This window comes from Indicator indicator, chromosome 17 (genome assembly GCF_027791375.1).
Source record: "Indicator indicator isolate 239-I01 chromosome 17, UM_Iind_1.1, whole genome shotgun sequence".
In the NCBI taxonomy this organism is placed as follows: Eukaryota; Metazoa; Chordata; class Aves; order Piciformes; family Indicatoridae; genus Indicator; species Indicator indicator.
The window spans coordinates 14740329-14756145 of NC_072026.1; the positions used below are offsets into that span (position 1 = coordinate 14740329).

Below are 15817 nucleotides of genomic sequence, written 5' to 3' on the forward strand. Positions count from 1 at the left end.
ACAGTAACAGAAATCCCATTGTACAGAGCTGCCAGGACTCAGCTGCTTAATGCATATTATGCATAACCAGTAGGGCTAACTGGTGTTTAGTTGGGTTCAGGAGTTTAATGCTGCTGCCAGCACTGAAGCTTTTGATAGCAAAGGTGTTTTTAGAAAAGCTTTTGGATACTTGTTTCTACTGTCCCACAAAGAGAATATTCTGACTTTATTCTGAATGCTTTGTGTACCTTTCAGTAGCGTTTTCCAAGTGTTTGTATGGTTTCTACAGCTCAAAATTCTGTACCTTCTGCTTTGTCATTTTCTATTATGGTTTGTACTTGGAAGCCTGTGTGGTTTATACTGTACTGCAGGCCAGGACTGCATTAAACCCATTTTTGGCTAATTTATTCCACTCGTGAATGGTTATTTCTCTGCCTTGGCCTATACTCAGGCTAAATGTTACCTCTCTGAAAGAGAGAAAAACACAACCTTAGTTGAAATTACTGTTTCAAGGTGGGAAGATTCTTTCTGTGCCCAAACCAGGAGTCACTAACAGAATCACAGGATGGTAGATTGGAAAGGACCTCTGGACACCCATCAAGTTCAACCCCCCCTGTCAAGGTAGGTTCAGCTAGAGGCCATACAGAAACGTGTCCAGGCAGGATGTGAATGTCTTCAGAGATGGGGACTCCACTGCCTCTCTGGGCAGCCTGTTCCAGTGCTCTGTCCCATTATAGAAGTTCCCACTCATGTTTACATGGAATTTCTTACGTTGAAGTCTGTACCCCTTCCCTTCCAAGGTGCTGCTTGGGGCAGTGGAGACCTCTATGACATACTTGACTTGTGACAACATTCTGTGATCCTGCACTTTTTTAGACTATGGATATATTCAAACAGTATTAATGGACACTTATCTTTCCATGTACATTTCCCCCAGTTATAGCAAGTTCCAGTCCTAGTGGAAGTGCTGGGTATGGAGTACTGGGGGCTAGGGCATGTAAAGCCAAAGGAAGTGCCTGGCTGCAGAGTGATGTTTAATGATAGCACTGAGGGTTCTGCACTGAGGGGTGCAAAGCCACAAGCTGCCACGTTAGGCTGTTAAAACTTTAAGCCCTGTTGCTCTGCAAACAGAGCTAGAAATCGAACTGAACTTTTTGCCACTGCTCTCCCTTCTTGAACAGGGTGAGAGAGCAAACCAATCATGGAAGTTTTAAGAGGCAGAATTTCAGTGCTATTCATGCATCATGTCCCCAGACAGCACTGCTCCCAGCCTCAGTCCCCACCCACTTTGCCAGGTACCACAATAACTTATTCTTTATTCAGTACCACTAAGCAAGACAGCTGTTGGACTGTTTGAAAATCATCTACCCAGAGCAAAATTCAGAGAGTTATATCCTTAATTCATGGCCACCATCCAAAGACTGAAAATTTAGCCAAAAATTCAGTGTGGCTGCTGAGAATCTCATCAAGCCCAAAGTGCAGCATTGGGAGTAGCTGTAGAGCTGACCTGGAGTGACATAAATGTTCCCCAAGAAATTAAGTACAAACCTCTGTGATTTAGTTGGTTTATTTTGCTCTTGCAAGCAGCCACAAGACAGGCTCTAGAAGAATAAATAAGTTAAAGCAGAGTGTAGCCATTTATACAACCCCAATGCTGAGATGCTCAACTTTGTACTGAGAGTGCATTGTCATGGACCTGAGTCAGTGTTCAGGCAGAGACTGACCATGACTGATCAAAGTCAAGTATTTCCCCCTTTGGCCAAACAGATTTTGAACTACGCCCTCAACCCACTCAACAGTAAGAAAAAGTAGGAAAAAAACTCTTGTAATAGGACAGAGTGACATCTGTTTGTGCTGAGTGTGTCAGTCTGTTCCAAAATACTTCTGTCCAAAGTGTGTTGGTGCAACAGGATGAACTTCTGTGGTTAAAATGGTGATATCTGGGAATTCCTGGATGATGGATTTGGCACCTTTTGAGAGAGGACAAAGGCAATGATTGCTACAGCAAAGCAGCTCTAGTTCAGCACCACATGTTACTTCACTGGCAGAGCTCTGTAGATAATGTCAGGCTCTGCTCTTCTATCTCCACTTCATGTTTCTGTCTTAGCTGTCCGTGAGGAGGAACTTCTGCATTTAAGAACTGACTTTGTAGGTTTACTTATTTGGGTTTTCCTTTCCTTTACCCTATGCGTATGCTCCTAATCTAATCACCAGCGTGGTTACAGACTGCCAGGAACAACCCTGCAGCTCAGCTAACTTTTGATAGTGATGTCTGCCATGGCCAGTTTCTAAAATGACACACAAGATCAATTTTCCTACCTACAGGAAGAGATGTTCCATTTTTGGATCCCTTTTACCATGTTAATATCTTTAGTGTGCAGAGAGGACGGTTCTGTAGCCTGTTTCTCTCACACTCCTTACAGAACGGGTCTTCCTTTGGTGGTGGATCAACCCAACACCTTGGTTGTGCTTCCAGAGTCCAGAACAACAAGACTGGTTTTGATTTGTGAGCCACAGGAGCAATTTCTGTACCTGGTAGCACTGCAAATTCCTGCTTTTAGGAATTCTTTAACATATGCAGTTCTGTGATTAGGTGTTTAACAGGCCACCTTCTCTCTGCTCCCACTCCATTGCCCACAGCAAATGTGTTGCTATTTGCTCTTCTACAATTTGGCCAGAAAACGAGAGGAAAAGGTCTCTCTCTCCTCCAGCTGTGTTTTTTTGCAGACAAACAGCTCTTGATGCTCTCCAAGTCATGTGACCAATGTCACTCTCCCCTCCAAACCACCTGTGACCAGTTCCTGTCCCCCACAACTCACCATGAGGCGTAGAGAACAGGCTTAGCAGGATGATGACGCTGGGTTGCACGCCGTGTTCCACAAGCACTTTGACAGCCTCGATGACAGTATTGCCAGTGCCTAAAAGGGGAAAAGTGGATTTTTTTTTCTTTTCCACGAGTTGAAGAACTTGTCCTAGGCCATCCCAAAATATCCATGTTAATGTGTGTGTCTGAGTGATGAAGCTGTCCTATTGGGAAACCATCACATCTGCCTGTATTAACTGGAGAAAACTGGTCTCCTGATAAGAGAACTTCATCTCTGATCTGAAACAGCCAACTCTGCCAGGTCTAAGAACTGAAGTTGGTGGATTTTATGAAAGCCTGAGGCAGGAAAGCTCATCTGAAATAGTAAAATGGCAACTAAGAGTTCCATGTGTAGAACCAGAATTGAATCCTAGACTGGAAAAGCTTCTTCATCCTGACAAACCCCTCACCACACTTAGCAGATAGTATCTTTGGTAGTATTAACTGTATTTAAATTAACTTAGTCCTAGGATTATAGCCTCGATCTAAAAATGTCTTTTAATAGCATGAGAAAAACATTGAGTCTTTTCTCATGGCAAAAATAAATTAAAAAAAAAGAAAAATCAAGTCTCAATTCTCGAACCTTTCTCACAGAGACAGCCCAGTGATTTGCCCTGCACTCCAACTGGTGCAGGCTGACTGTGTTCTGGCACAGCCTGACAAATGCCCTCCTGTGCCGCCTGAACCAAGCAAATAAACCTAATCAAAGCCCCTCAAATGGAGGGATTTCCCTTTACATTCAGCACACTTACTGCTCAGATGAGCCTCACTGTACATAATGATGAAAGACACTTACTTAGGATTGGGTACATGAGGAGAACTTTCCTCTTGTAAATGTCTGGTGGGAACTTGGCATAATAGACCTTCGCTCTCTGCGTCTCCTCGTCGCTCTGTATCAGGATCTTTCCAATGCGGATTGATCTGCAGCAGTCCCGTAATCCCTGCTCCATTGCCTCTCCTCAAGTGAGCAGCAAAAACCCAACAAGAGATGGTTACACCCTCAGGAATGGCACAGCTGCAAGATGCTACAATTAGACAGTCCTCACACTGTATTGGTGAGGAGTTGTAAAAAGGAGATTTTTTTTTTTCTCTAGATGTTACAATCAGTTGAAACTTTTCTTTTTTTTTCTCTATTCAAACAGCAAAACGAGTCTCCTTGGTGTTACTTAGGTCCTGGGCATGACTGTTCCCACGCACCAGTGCTGAGCTCTCAAAGGTGAGTGCTGGAAACATCAAAACAAATGTGTGGAGTGTGGAGACCATCTGAGCTCTGCCCAGAGCCACTACGGTGCAAAGCGTGGTGCAGGAAGCTGCAGAGCTGCTGATTTTCCATCACAAGTACAAAGGTTTCCACTGCTTTGGGAAAAGTAACAGTGACTCTGCCACTACTGATCATGGTTTATTGGGAGACCTGTCTCTGAGCAGAAGCAGCTGGCAGCAATACAAGGACAGGACAATTGGCTTTGGCCTCTCCCAGTGACCAGCTGTTTGAGAAGAGACCAGGTGAAAGCTGGGGCAGCTATTAGTCTCTTAAAAAGTTAATGAGATGCATTACTTGGCATTCTGTGACCAAGGACACCTAAGGAAAGTTTGGGTAACACTTGGCTCTGCAGAACCACTGTTGCACACTTTTGAGAGGAATTTGCTTACTGTTTTCCAAGGTGTTTAATTTGTGCTCACTCAACAAGCAGAAGCTGCCTACCACTTCTCATTATGCTGACTCCGCAGTTCCCCTTCTCAAATCTGACACCTTCGTATTTGTGTCCTGTGAGAGGAGAGAAACCACAGGTCAATGGCAGCAATTGCTCCCTTCTGCACCATCTTCATGCTCCTTTGGAGATGCTGTTTTAGGAGACCTTGGTGTGAATGGAACTGAGACTCCCCTTCATATAGGCAAGGGACAACAGGGAGCTCCACATCTCCCAACAGGCAGCATGAACTGATCTCACACCATATCCTGCAACCTCAAACAAGGAATGGGAACAAAGCCAGAACTGTAACACATAAAGAACTTGAGCTCTTATTGAAGCCGTGGCACAGAAGTGACCCTTTCCAAGTGTGTGTTCCATACCTCAGGTATTCTGTGATGATTTTAAATGGAGAACACAAAAGAAAGGTAAACCATGTCCCCTGCAGAGGCCGGTAAATGCAGTTTCACTGCTGCAGGTGCAGCGCTCAGAACTGAAATGTGATGCTGCAGACATTGTGTTCCTGATCACCGTGATCAGTGGTGTGTGTTTAAGAGATGCAATCTTGAGCACTGTGAGCTCAGGTCTCTTGTTAATTCAATTCAACGTTGAAGACAGCAGAGCAAGATTGTCCCAGTCCCAGTTCTTCAGCCCTAACCCCAGAAAACAGTAATGATCTTGCTCAGTAACACTGCTGGGAAGAACACATGGGGATGTTCCTTACGGATGCTGCACATTCCCTTCCCTGACTGACAGGAGACCAAAGACTTCCTTAGAAAAAAAGGGTGTTTCACTGAGGTCTTTTAGGGGTGTTCTGCTTCTGAGCCCTGAAGAGCAGAAATCACCTGTGCTTATGGCACCTCAGAACTGCTTGGAAGGAAAGAGCTCAGCACAGGTAAGCAGGAATTCAAGCAGAAGCACCTGAGTTCTCAAGGGACGCTTCCTGCTGGAGGAGCTCAGCTGAGGCCATTTTAGCTCCCTCACTGAATATAGGTGTTGGAAGGAAAGGGCAAACACCAAGTGCAGAGCTTGGGCAGTTTCAGTGAGACCTTAACGTGGCCAGGAGTAAGGGTAGGAAACAAAGTCTTTTCACCAAGGCGATGTGCTCAAGGTCTGAGACTGCCTACAGCTAGGGCAGTGGCCCAATGAAAAAGAACTGTAGAGCTTCCAATGGATATTTCTTGCAGAGGACCTGCCAGTGAAATTGTCTTTCAAAGAGTTAAGATGGTCATCAACCTATCTGTCACCAACTGACCTTGAACAGATGTAACACCAATGCTCAAGAAGTAAAGTAGCTGCTGTTTTACTTCAACAGGAGCAAAGCTAAGTGCCTGTGCCTCCTCAGTGCCTTCCCAAACTCAGTCCTGTTTCACAATTGAGTGTTTTCCATCCAGCTTTTCTCTAGCTAAAAGTAAAGACATGCAAATGATTTACTGTGAAGGGCAGAGGGTATGAATGTACAGGAGATACAGCAAAGGAGATGAAGCTCTCGGTGAGAACTCACCTGCTGCATGTCTTACAACTGAGTTGTGGGTCCACTGTGAGCACCTGAGTGGATCCCAAGAGGCTGATGATGCACTGAGCAACTCTGAGTAACGTGTGCAACCTCATGGATCGTTATAGTTAATAGGAGCAAGCTTGAAATGACTGCAATGGATTTCACCACAGCTACTTTTTATTTCTGGTTTATCACCACTCCCAGCTGGCCCCATTTGCAAAAAGAGATGGATTTAGGCTGGATGACAAAACTGCTTGTCCCAAGTGCTTCTTTATTAAGCATGTGAAACGTCACCAGTTGTAACTCCACACTGGAGTACATGCAAGTAAATGGATCTTGCACAAACACTGGTACAATTCTCACCATGGTTTTGCAGGACCAATTTAAAACTTTAGTTAAACAACCCCTGTATGACTGTGTTTTGCTCAACTGTGTTGTGCACCTTCTAGCTTTTTAAATACAGGAAGGGACTTTAACTCTGTGCTCCACCCTGAATGTTGAACTGTTTCAGCCTCAGACTCCCCAGGAAAGTGGTCATGGCACTGAGCCTGTCAGAGTTCAAGGACCATGTGGATGACACTCTTAGTCACAGGGCTCAGTTTTAGGTAGTCCTGAAAGGAGTTGGACTTGATCTTTACAGGTCCCTTCCACCTCAAGATACTCTATGATTATTGCAGCTGTTCTGTATTTTTTCATATTAGTTTTTAAACTTCCACTTCCAGTCCTACCTCAAGGAGAAGCAATTGCCCACATACCTGTTGGAGTGGTCACAGTACATTCTGTGTATGGCAGTTGATTCAGTCCCTCTTCAACCACCAGTCTGATCTGTGAACCAAAGATACCAGTCAGCCTGAAGGCATTTGTTATCTACGGACAGAAGACTCTATGGTCGCAGTTTTCACAAGTAGCAGGTGAACACCTAGCAACCTGAAGGATCTAAAAGGGTCTCTTTAATAGTAGTTAGGGACTCAATTCAGAGACCTTTTGGGGCTGATGCCCATGTTTTGTTTACAGATCAAATGAAAGCATTGCAAAACAAAATTAGGGGAAGGGTGGGGTTCATAGGCAATCACAAAAAACACCTATGGGAAACGAGTCCTTCTGAATGCCAGGCCCTCTTGAGCTTGACTCATTGCACGTCTGATGGCTCTAGGAAACCTATGAGGGAAGCCAGCTCTAATGACTTCGTCCTCTTCTTCCTCCTGCCTCTCTGCTAGTAGGATTCTGACTCAAGTCACTTTAATCCCAAGAAATCCTTGATTTAATTTTAGGTTTCTGGGATCTTTGTACACAGGTTTTGGGCTTTTTAAAGTTACTTCACCAGAAAAAGCCAGTCTATGAGTCAGATTTGGATGAAACACTTTTTTTTCATGCTGCTACCATGTTGACAGGGTTAGCATTGCCACATGTTATCTACCAAAAGTTTACAGTAATCCAGTGAAGGTCTAGAGTCAAATATTATCTCCTTGTTTTACTACACTTACCAATGTTTTCTACAGAGGCTGGGAAGGATTCTTCTGAAAACTTATCAGTGTTGATAAAACATTTACTTTTGCACTCTGATTTCTCCCTCCCCCGTGCTTAGGGATTATAAATTCCACCTCCTTTCTCCCTACCCCTAAGAACCAGCAGACCTGACCCTCTCAGAGAGGTGGGTGCCATTGCTTGGAAGTTAAACCAGGTAGCATTATGGCCCCATGGAAAGCAAGGAAGCTTTGGTCCCAAGGCAGAAGACCAGAAATTGAAACCATGAATTACAGTTGCCAAAAGAAAAAATAAAGTCTAATTTGAATTAGGGAAAAAGGGATGTTAAATTCTAGCAGGCCTGGTTAACTGTCAAGGCTTACATAGTTTCAGATTAAGCATTTAATGCTGATAGACAAAATTATGTTCAATTTAGTACAGTTCTGTGTTGAAGATCTACTCTAGGGCCTTTGCAGTAAGCAAAGGGAACTCCTGTTTGCTTCAAACCTTCATTAGTACAAGATCTGTTAGAACTGTTAGCAAACCCAACAGCTAATAGAGGTCCAAGGAGTACCAGCTAATCACCACATAAACATTTCAAGGGTATGAAAATGTTAGTAAAATCTGCCTTTTCTCAATTAAGCACATGAATGAAGTCACTTCGCTACACTCAAACCCTGCTGAAGAAATCAGGTTTGACCAGTTCCTCAGAGTGCATGAACAAAGAAATTTGGATATAGGCAAGGATAGAAAGTCAGTACTCTAATATATTTAGAGATGTAATCACTAAATAGGCATTTATTGGCTTGGGCCTTTAGTTCTTGGTGAATGAGAGTGCAAGAAACATCCTAAATAAGGGAAAAGCAGAGGGGGAAGTGAAAAGATAAAAGCCACTACAGTCACAATCCTAGGTCGGGTTCTATCTAAACCCTGAGCAAGCCTGGATCAGGCATGAATTAAGGTTGGGCTCATCACAGGAAACCCGCCTGCTGTAATTGAGTGGTCTCTGGACTCATCTTTGCTAGCGAGGGAAAGGAAGACTTTCCTTTTTATTGTTAATGGGTTGGCAAACAGCAAATCCCCTCATAAATACAAGGCAGTATATATGCAAGGGTGAGGGTTGTGGGTTTCTTTAAACATCTCATTTAAATGAGTTATATGCTGCATTTCCAACAGTCTTTGTTCTGACTTACTAAACAGTGTGAAACTTCAAATTGCTTTGTCCCTGCTATTAACTGCCATATGGCTACAACCAAATTCCCAGTGTGGATGCACCCAGAGCTACTAATCTAATATACCTCAAGTGCCAGGAGGCACTTCTGCACACAAGCGATTGTTAACATCTAGGCTGTAAGAAATTGAACAGCTCTGCTCACAGATCAAAAGTACTGTTTCAAAGTAAAACTGCATTATCTCTAGCCTCTGCACATCTGTTCCGAAACAGCATTCTCTTATTACTACTGCTCTCTGTCCTGAAGTAGTTGTGTTTGATAATAACATGGTTTCTGGAACCCTTCGAGATGAAAGCAGTCCATAACAGAGAACAGAAGTCTCTATACAGAAAGCTGCTGCCAAACAGCAATTCCCATTGTGTAGAAAATTGCTCTCACCCCATCATTGTTCTATCCTGAAAAACCCATTTTATGGAGAAGCTACAAAGTACAACACCAAGAAGAAATTCTTCACCTACCAGACGATCAGCAGAAAATACGAAGTCTCCTCTACTGGATTTCCTGAAAAAGGTAATAATTTGTATTTTATATTGGGGAATAATTTGAAGAATATTCTTTAAATGTAGTATTAATTCAAGGGCAATATATTGTGCAGGCAGTTCAGAGAAGAGTCTGATATTATATACCAAGCGTGCCCCACAGATTCTGCTTTGTGGGTTCCCTGCTTGGTGGTGAAGACTGACTGAGATGCAGTAAGCCAAGGCAGGGTTTTGCTCTTTCTACTGTATCAGCAGCAAAATTAAAATGAAGTACAAAAGCACTAGGATGATATTCTGTAGGTTCTCCCTTGTGCTGCCCTTCCTGCTCAGTTCCAAACACCTCCCAAGCTCAGATGTGCACCAAGCTGGTGCATGTGCTACAGCTCTAAGCTGGAGAGCTTTGCTCCACCTGCTCTAAAGTCAATCAGAAACCACAGAGGGATAATAATGCAGATCCCTACCCCTGAAACTGGGTTAACAGACCTGATAAGCAGGAGATACGTTGTATCTTATCAGGAATTCATTTATTGTGTGACTAGATTACTGAATTTGCATTTAATCAGCAAGATTCTGCACCATCTTGTTTACAAGAGTGAAAGTCAAGAGGTTTGCCTGATTATTTCTTGGGCAACTGGTAACTTGGCCACAACAAAAAAGGTGGTTTAAAAAAAAGCATCACCCTAATTGAATTTCTTCCCTCACACTAATAACACACTGTTAAAAATACTAGATTTATTTTCACTTCTTTCTGGTAATGACAAGATAGTCCTAACTTCCTGCTACTTTGACATCAACCAAAACCGCAATGATCAAAAAACTCTTGATCCTAAAACCCAACCCTAAGCCCCCTACAAGTACACAAATTGATTTTATTGAGATTTTTGAAGGGATTCACACTTCCACCTGTGGTATATATAAATGTTCCTTTAAAAGGAAGTAACAAAGTGTGTAGGTGGTGGATCTGGGCTCTTCCAGACAATGGCATTTCAGAAAATTCAGGTGACAAGACAAACCAAACAGTGACAAGACTGTGCTACATGTTTACAGTGAATATTTGTGCTATTAATACACATTACTTGGTATTAAATTAACTGCTCTGTCCTTGCAGACAGACAAGGATGTCTTAAGGCACAGTTCACTGAACACCCTCAGTTATGGCTGGTTTTTGAGGGGAGGAGGACAACAGAGAACAATGGTGCATAAAAATGAAAGACAAATCATAGTAATACTGAAAATGACAAACCTCTTGTACACCAGCAGCTGGAAAGCTGTGACCACATTTCAAGCCCCACATCATATGAGAATTGCTAGGGGCCAGAAAAGAAGGCTTAAATGAAAACACTGTAACCTTAAATAGCAGACTAGAAACTTTTTCAGCTTCTTAATCAAGTAACAAGACAACATGTAAATAAACAAGGCATTAAAACCTGACGTCGCACATCTGACAAGGTGAGTTGTGTTAAACACTATAAATTGTTTTCATTTTGTTTGTGAAGCTATGGGAGCATGGCTGATGTACAACCCAAGTCATGTGCATGTCTTAAATGGTGAGGAGGAGTGTTTTGTGGGAATGTCCCTGCTAACTGCAGGGTTTCTTCCTGCTTTAGCACTCAGCACTAGTCACAACCACTGACACAGGTTGTGACCACATGCTCTATGGGCCTTGGTCTGACAGGCTTTAGTAATTCCTGTTTCTCTAGTTACCTTACTGAAGAACTTCTTCAGAGACCCCCAGGTACTCTGGAGGCAAGATAGAACAAATGCTGCTTCCCCAAACAGAATCACAGAATGTCAGGGATTGCAAGGGACCTCTAAAAATCATCTAGTCCAACCCCCCTGCCCAAGCAGGATCACCTAGGGCAGGTCACACAGGAACACATCCAGGTGGGTCTTGAAAGTCTCCACAGGAGGAGACTCTACCACCTCTCTGAGTAGCCTGTTTCAGTGCTCCAGCACCCTCACAACAAGGATGTTTCGCCTCATGTTGAGGTGGAACTTCCTGTATTCCAGCTTATACCTGTTTACTGAATTGTTGGGGGTTTTTTTGTTTGTTTTTTTTTCCTACTGAATTGGCAGAGCTCTGCATTACGAATTGCTGCACTGCTCATTTCAGCTTCCAGATCCCTGGTTCTGATCTCTGCAGGCCAGAAATGACTCTGAGATCACAACCCCCTTAGAAAGAGGCTGTAAATGTTTGTTCCCAGACATTCAATACTTAAACGCATCAGTTCATATCCCATTAGAGGACTCAAACTTCATATCCAGCATACACTGCAAAAGGCATCTGCCCAACCATTAAGCATTCACTAGACGGAAAAGTGAACAAGCCTGAGGGAAAACAAGCAAACCCAGGCACTCTCCAGTTGGTCTATCCAGCTCCCTGATTCCAGCACACACCTAGTTCTCATTCAGTTTAGTGAAGCAAAAGAAAAACGTGGTCATTTTAGCCCATCAGATGGTCATCACTTCAGTATTCATCTGTCTCTGAGCCCACTGCAGCACATGGTGACCCGCCACATGAAGGTGAGTTTTTACTTTTCTAAACTGGACAGTTATTCCAATCAAAAGTCTGTGACTTCTTCCTCTGAATGCTCTCAGGAACCAGGGAAGAGTAGCTCACCACTATGGACTATAGTCCCAGAGTTCTTCTCCATCCGGCAAGACCTTCATGTAAGGATGCCTGACTCTAACTTGCATTGCACTGGAAGTATCTATCCCTTCCTTCACAGTAATATGTCCTAAACTGACTGGGTTTCCCCTACAAAAGTAGAGAAAAGAAGTTGCTCTCCTCTCAGCAGTTTGCCTTTTAACTTCTGCCCTTCACAGATGATTGCTGAACCTGAACATCCATCTTCTGCAACATTAAAGTAATCCAAATATCCTCGAGTTATGGCAGCTCTAGTGTTATCTGTTCTTTTTCAATCCCCAAAAAGAGATTAAGTGGTAGGCATCAAACTACCCTGTGCATGACACAGCTTCTCCCTCCTCCCAACCCGGTGTATGTGAGCATACCCCTATGTCTCTTTACGTTGGATTCTTTGCTCATCTCAGCTGCAGAGCTGCTAATTCACACATACATTAATTTTTCAAAGGAGCTTCCTTCAGCACTTGGTTTGAATGCTAGTGACCACTGAGTTGTCCTGAGGCAGATTACACCTGCCCAGGGAAAGGTTACTGCAAGAGTTTCTAACTAGTGCTTAAGAAATCCTCTCAGCCTTGCAGCTGAGCACATTTTTGCATCTTTCTGAGTGACAGGCACAAAAATTGGCCATTCTGAGGTCTCTTAGTTACTGAGACATCTCTTAGTTACTGAGACACAGCTGATTTTCTGGGACAGAACATAAAAATAATGCCTCTCTACTATCTTTACACACAAAGAGCCTACACTTGCTTTTCTGAGCTGTCCGGTTTTCCTCCTTGGCTGGAAAGGGAGCTTAGAAGCAAGAGTTACATCTCCACTGCCAGGGCAGCATCACACTCGGAACACAGCAGAGTTTGCTATCACTGCAGCTGTTATGAGCAATTCCTTATTTACAAGTCTTGTTCTGTACTTCCCCTTACCAAAGTCTTGTGCAATGAAGCTGATGTAACTCTTAAAAAAAAACCAAACCAAACGAAAAAAAAAACAAAAAAAATCAAACACCAAACAACCCAAAAACCAGTGAATGAGTTATCAGCTGCTGGTTTCTGGATAAGCTCATTACATCCAGAAACTTATTAAATGTATTTGCAGAAGTTCAAAACCTACTTAAAACTTAGCTGGGTACAGTAGCCACTCTCCTAGTGTTCACCTAGATATCAAAATCACAAGTTATTTTCTTTTCAGAACATCAAAACTATCACCAAGCCTAGTCTGAATTTCTTCTCTCTCTCTCTTAGCACACTCACAACTTCCCCTCCTGCTCTGCAAGAAAGCTGTTGGCCAGAGTTTCACTTGCAAAGATCCTCTGTGTGGTCTTGCCACAGATGCCCTCCTTACATGGAGGTTGCACTATCTCTGTGTGCTCCTGCCTGCAATGAAATTATGTTTTTCCACAGTGCTTTGAAAACTAAAAATGAAACCCTAGTTTAAGGTAACAAGGCTCATGTAAGCTAATAAAATTAATGTAGGTATTAGGAGATGACAATTAGTTTAGCATAAAAATATATTAGTGTTATTAGCTACAAAGCTAAGCACTCAAGAACCAGGAAATCCCAAAATGTAGAGTACACAGATGGAAAGATATGAAACAAAGGGAAGAACCATGTCTGTGCTGTGTGTTAGTTACTGCAGGTAACAGAAAAGGAAGAGGAAGAGGTTTTATTCAGCACCTGATTCTGCCTACTGATAAACTTGATTTTACACTGCTGTGTCTGCTGCGGGTTCTTGCAGTATGGAGGGGAAATTTTCCTTCAAATAAATGCCATTACTTAAGTTTGTCACATGTTGCACACTAAATTTAATACCTTATTGTATCACCTTCCAAGTGCTGAACAATCAAAGCTACAAACGTGATCAGTGGGAAGTGTGCTTTCAATATCTGAGATATTGCATAAGGTACAATAAACATTGGACCTTAAGTATCTCATGATGGTTGTTCAGTAGTGGGCACAAATTTGCACAGATTTTTGCACTTCAGCTTAGAACTTCTCAAACTTGAATAAGACCTTCATGTCTTGCAAAGCATGATGGCAGCAAGGACTCCTGGTGACACAAAGTGACAAAAATGGAAAATAATGCTTTCAAAAAAGGCCATTTCCTTTGCAGGTAATGTTCCCTAAGTAAGCAAACAGCTCTCTTCACGTTTGCCTCCCTTCTTCATACTGTCTCTCTCCCATCCTCCCAGCTCACCATGGTTTAGTCTCTACACTGTTCCAAACTTACCGTTCCAAAACTATTCTATCTAATTTGTTCCAGTCCCTGCTCCTCAAGCATCTGATTTCAGTTCACTTTCATTTCAGCTAGTATCACATTTCTCCCATCTTTTTCTTATTTCTAGAGATCTCAGACTACCCTTGTGATCTGTTTTATTCCAGCCATCTCTATATCAAAATCTTTCACACCCCCAACCAATACAAACTGCAAAGACTTGGCCCTTACACGTTCCTCAACATTGGAGACCAAATATTCAGCAAACTCCTGTGATTTCCCTGCCATTTATTCCCAAACTTAACACCTGTCCTTCACCAAACTTTAAATCCAGTCTGTGAGTTGTTTTAATCCACTTCCACAATAACACTACAGACTGGGTTGTTATTCCTCAGCAGCTCACTGAAGATGTGTGAGGAGAGAGAGGGCACTGGATAATGAACATATTGGTAAGACTCATAGTGCAGTGCACCCATCATTTAGTCATCGCTAAATACCAACCCCCACCTGGCTCCAACCTCTGGAGTTCAGGGAGTGGTAGAGAGCTAGAAAGTCTTCCCTCAGCCTCCTTTACTCCAGGCTGAACAACTTCGGTTCCCTCAGCTGCTCCTCACAAGACCAGCTCTCTCGAAGCCTCCTGATGTGCCAAGCATGCTCTGGCCCATCCACGGCGTGGAGGTACTGAAAAACCTCATACCAGGCAGCGCAAAAAAATGTCAGAGGTTTTAGAGGTCACTGAATTAATAATGTCTTTGTCACCGACAGCCCAGGCCGGAGATGGCTGTGGCAGCCCCCGGGCGCGCTGCCCGCCGCTGCGGCGAGGCGAGGCGGTGGTGAGGGACAGGCGGACCGGGCGCGACGGCGGCGCACACCTTCCTCAAGCTTCCAGCCCCACGTCACCAGCAATGGCTGCAACGGTGCGGAGGCGCTGGCCTTAAGCTCAGCACGGGAGCGCGCCCCGCCCGCCGCCCCCAGGTTCGGCCACCGGCCTTGGCGAAGCGTCACTATGCTGACGAGCAGCTGTGCCCGGAGCCCTCGGGCAGTGTCAGGAGGCTGCGCCATGCACAGAAGGCCGGCCGAGAGCAGGGTGGGTGGGCCGGCGGCTCCCTGAGGGAAGGGTGGGCCGCCGGGCGGCGATCCCCTCTTAACCGCCACCCCGCTCCGCCCCTGCTCCTCTTCCAGCCACGCTGCCCGGCGCGGCCTCCCCGTCCGCTGCCCGCCCCGCTGCCGCCCTGATGCCGCTCACTTGTCCCTGATGATCGTCTGGAGTTCTCGGAGCTGGTCGTTCATGGGCAAAAGCTTCAGCTGCGGCCCGATCGCCGGCGCGCTGTCCTCCCCGGCGGGATTCGGGGGGGCCACCGCCTCCGCCACGACCCCGTTGTTGCTACTGCTGCTGCTATCCGGGCTGGGGCAGCCACTGTCCTCACCGGGCTCCGCGAAACGGATCTGCCGGACGCCGCCGCCCGCTGTGGCTGTGGGCGGCTGTTCGTCCTGCGACCGCAGGCCGAGCCGCTGGTTCTGGCAGGGCATCGCCTCCATGCGCTGGGGCGAACCCCCGTGCGCCCACAGCTGCCGCCGCGAAGGAGAGGGCGGGAAAGCGCACGGGCCTGCCTTCACGCTATTGGCTGCTGGCGCCGTCACTCAAAGCGCGGCGGGAGCGCAGGCACGGGGGGCGGGGCGGAGAGGGCATTGTTGAGGGCGCCTCGCGACGCGGTGACGTTGGTGCTCCGGCGCTTTCTCGCGCTTCGCGCCTCTGCGGCCGCTA

At 44.9% G+C, this 15817-nt stretch overlaps 1 protein-coding gene across 1 annotated transcript; it reads right to left on the minus strand.

Annotated features, from left to right (window-relative positions):
* Nucleotides 1-1549: 1549 nt before the first annotated feature.
* UPRT (uracil phosphoribosyltransferase homolog) lies at nt 1550-15591 on the minus strand. Its single transcript, XM_054388669.1, has 7 exons — nt 15299-15591; nt 9183-9225; nt 6784-6853; nt 4545-4607; nt 3639-3800; nt 2799-2897; nt 1550-1949 (listed from the first exon to the last, which is right to left on the minus strand). Exons 1-7 carry the CDS (start codon nt 15589-15591, stop codon nt 1843-1845), a joined length of 837 nt encoding a protein of 278 aa, XP_054244644.1. The 3' UTR covers nt 1550-1842.
* Between the last annotated feature and the right edge of the window lie 226 nt (nt 15592-15817).

What these genes read in the sequence shown, in the direction of transcription:
- UPRT (XM_054388669.1), bottom strand. Translation starts at nt 15,591, where the DNA reads ATGGAGGCGATGCCCTGCCAGAACCAGCGGCTCGGCCTGCGGTCGCAG. An exon ending in CAGACGATCATCAGGGACAA is followed by an intron (nt 9,226 to 15,298) that starts GTGAGCGGCATC and finishes TACCTTTTTCAG; the next exon opens with GAAATCCAGTAGAGGAGACT. An exon ending in CCTGTTCTCTACGCCTCATG is followed by an intron (nt 1,950 to 2,798) that starts GTGAGTTGTGGG and finishes CTCTCTCAAAAG; the next exon opens with GTGCCAAATCCATCATCCAG.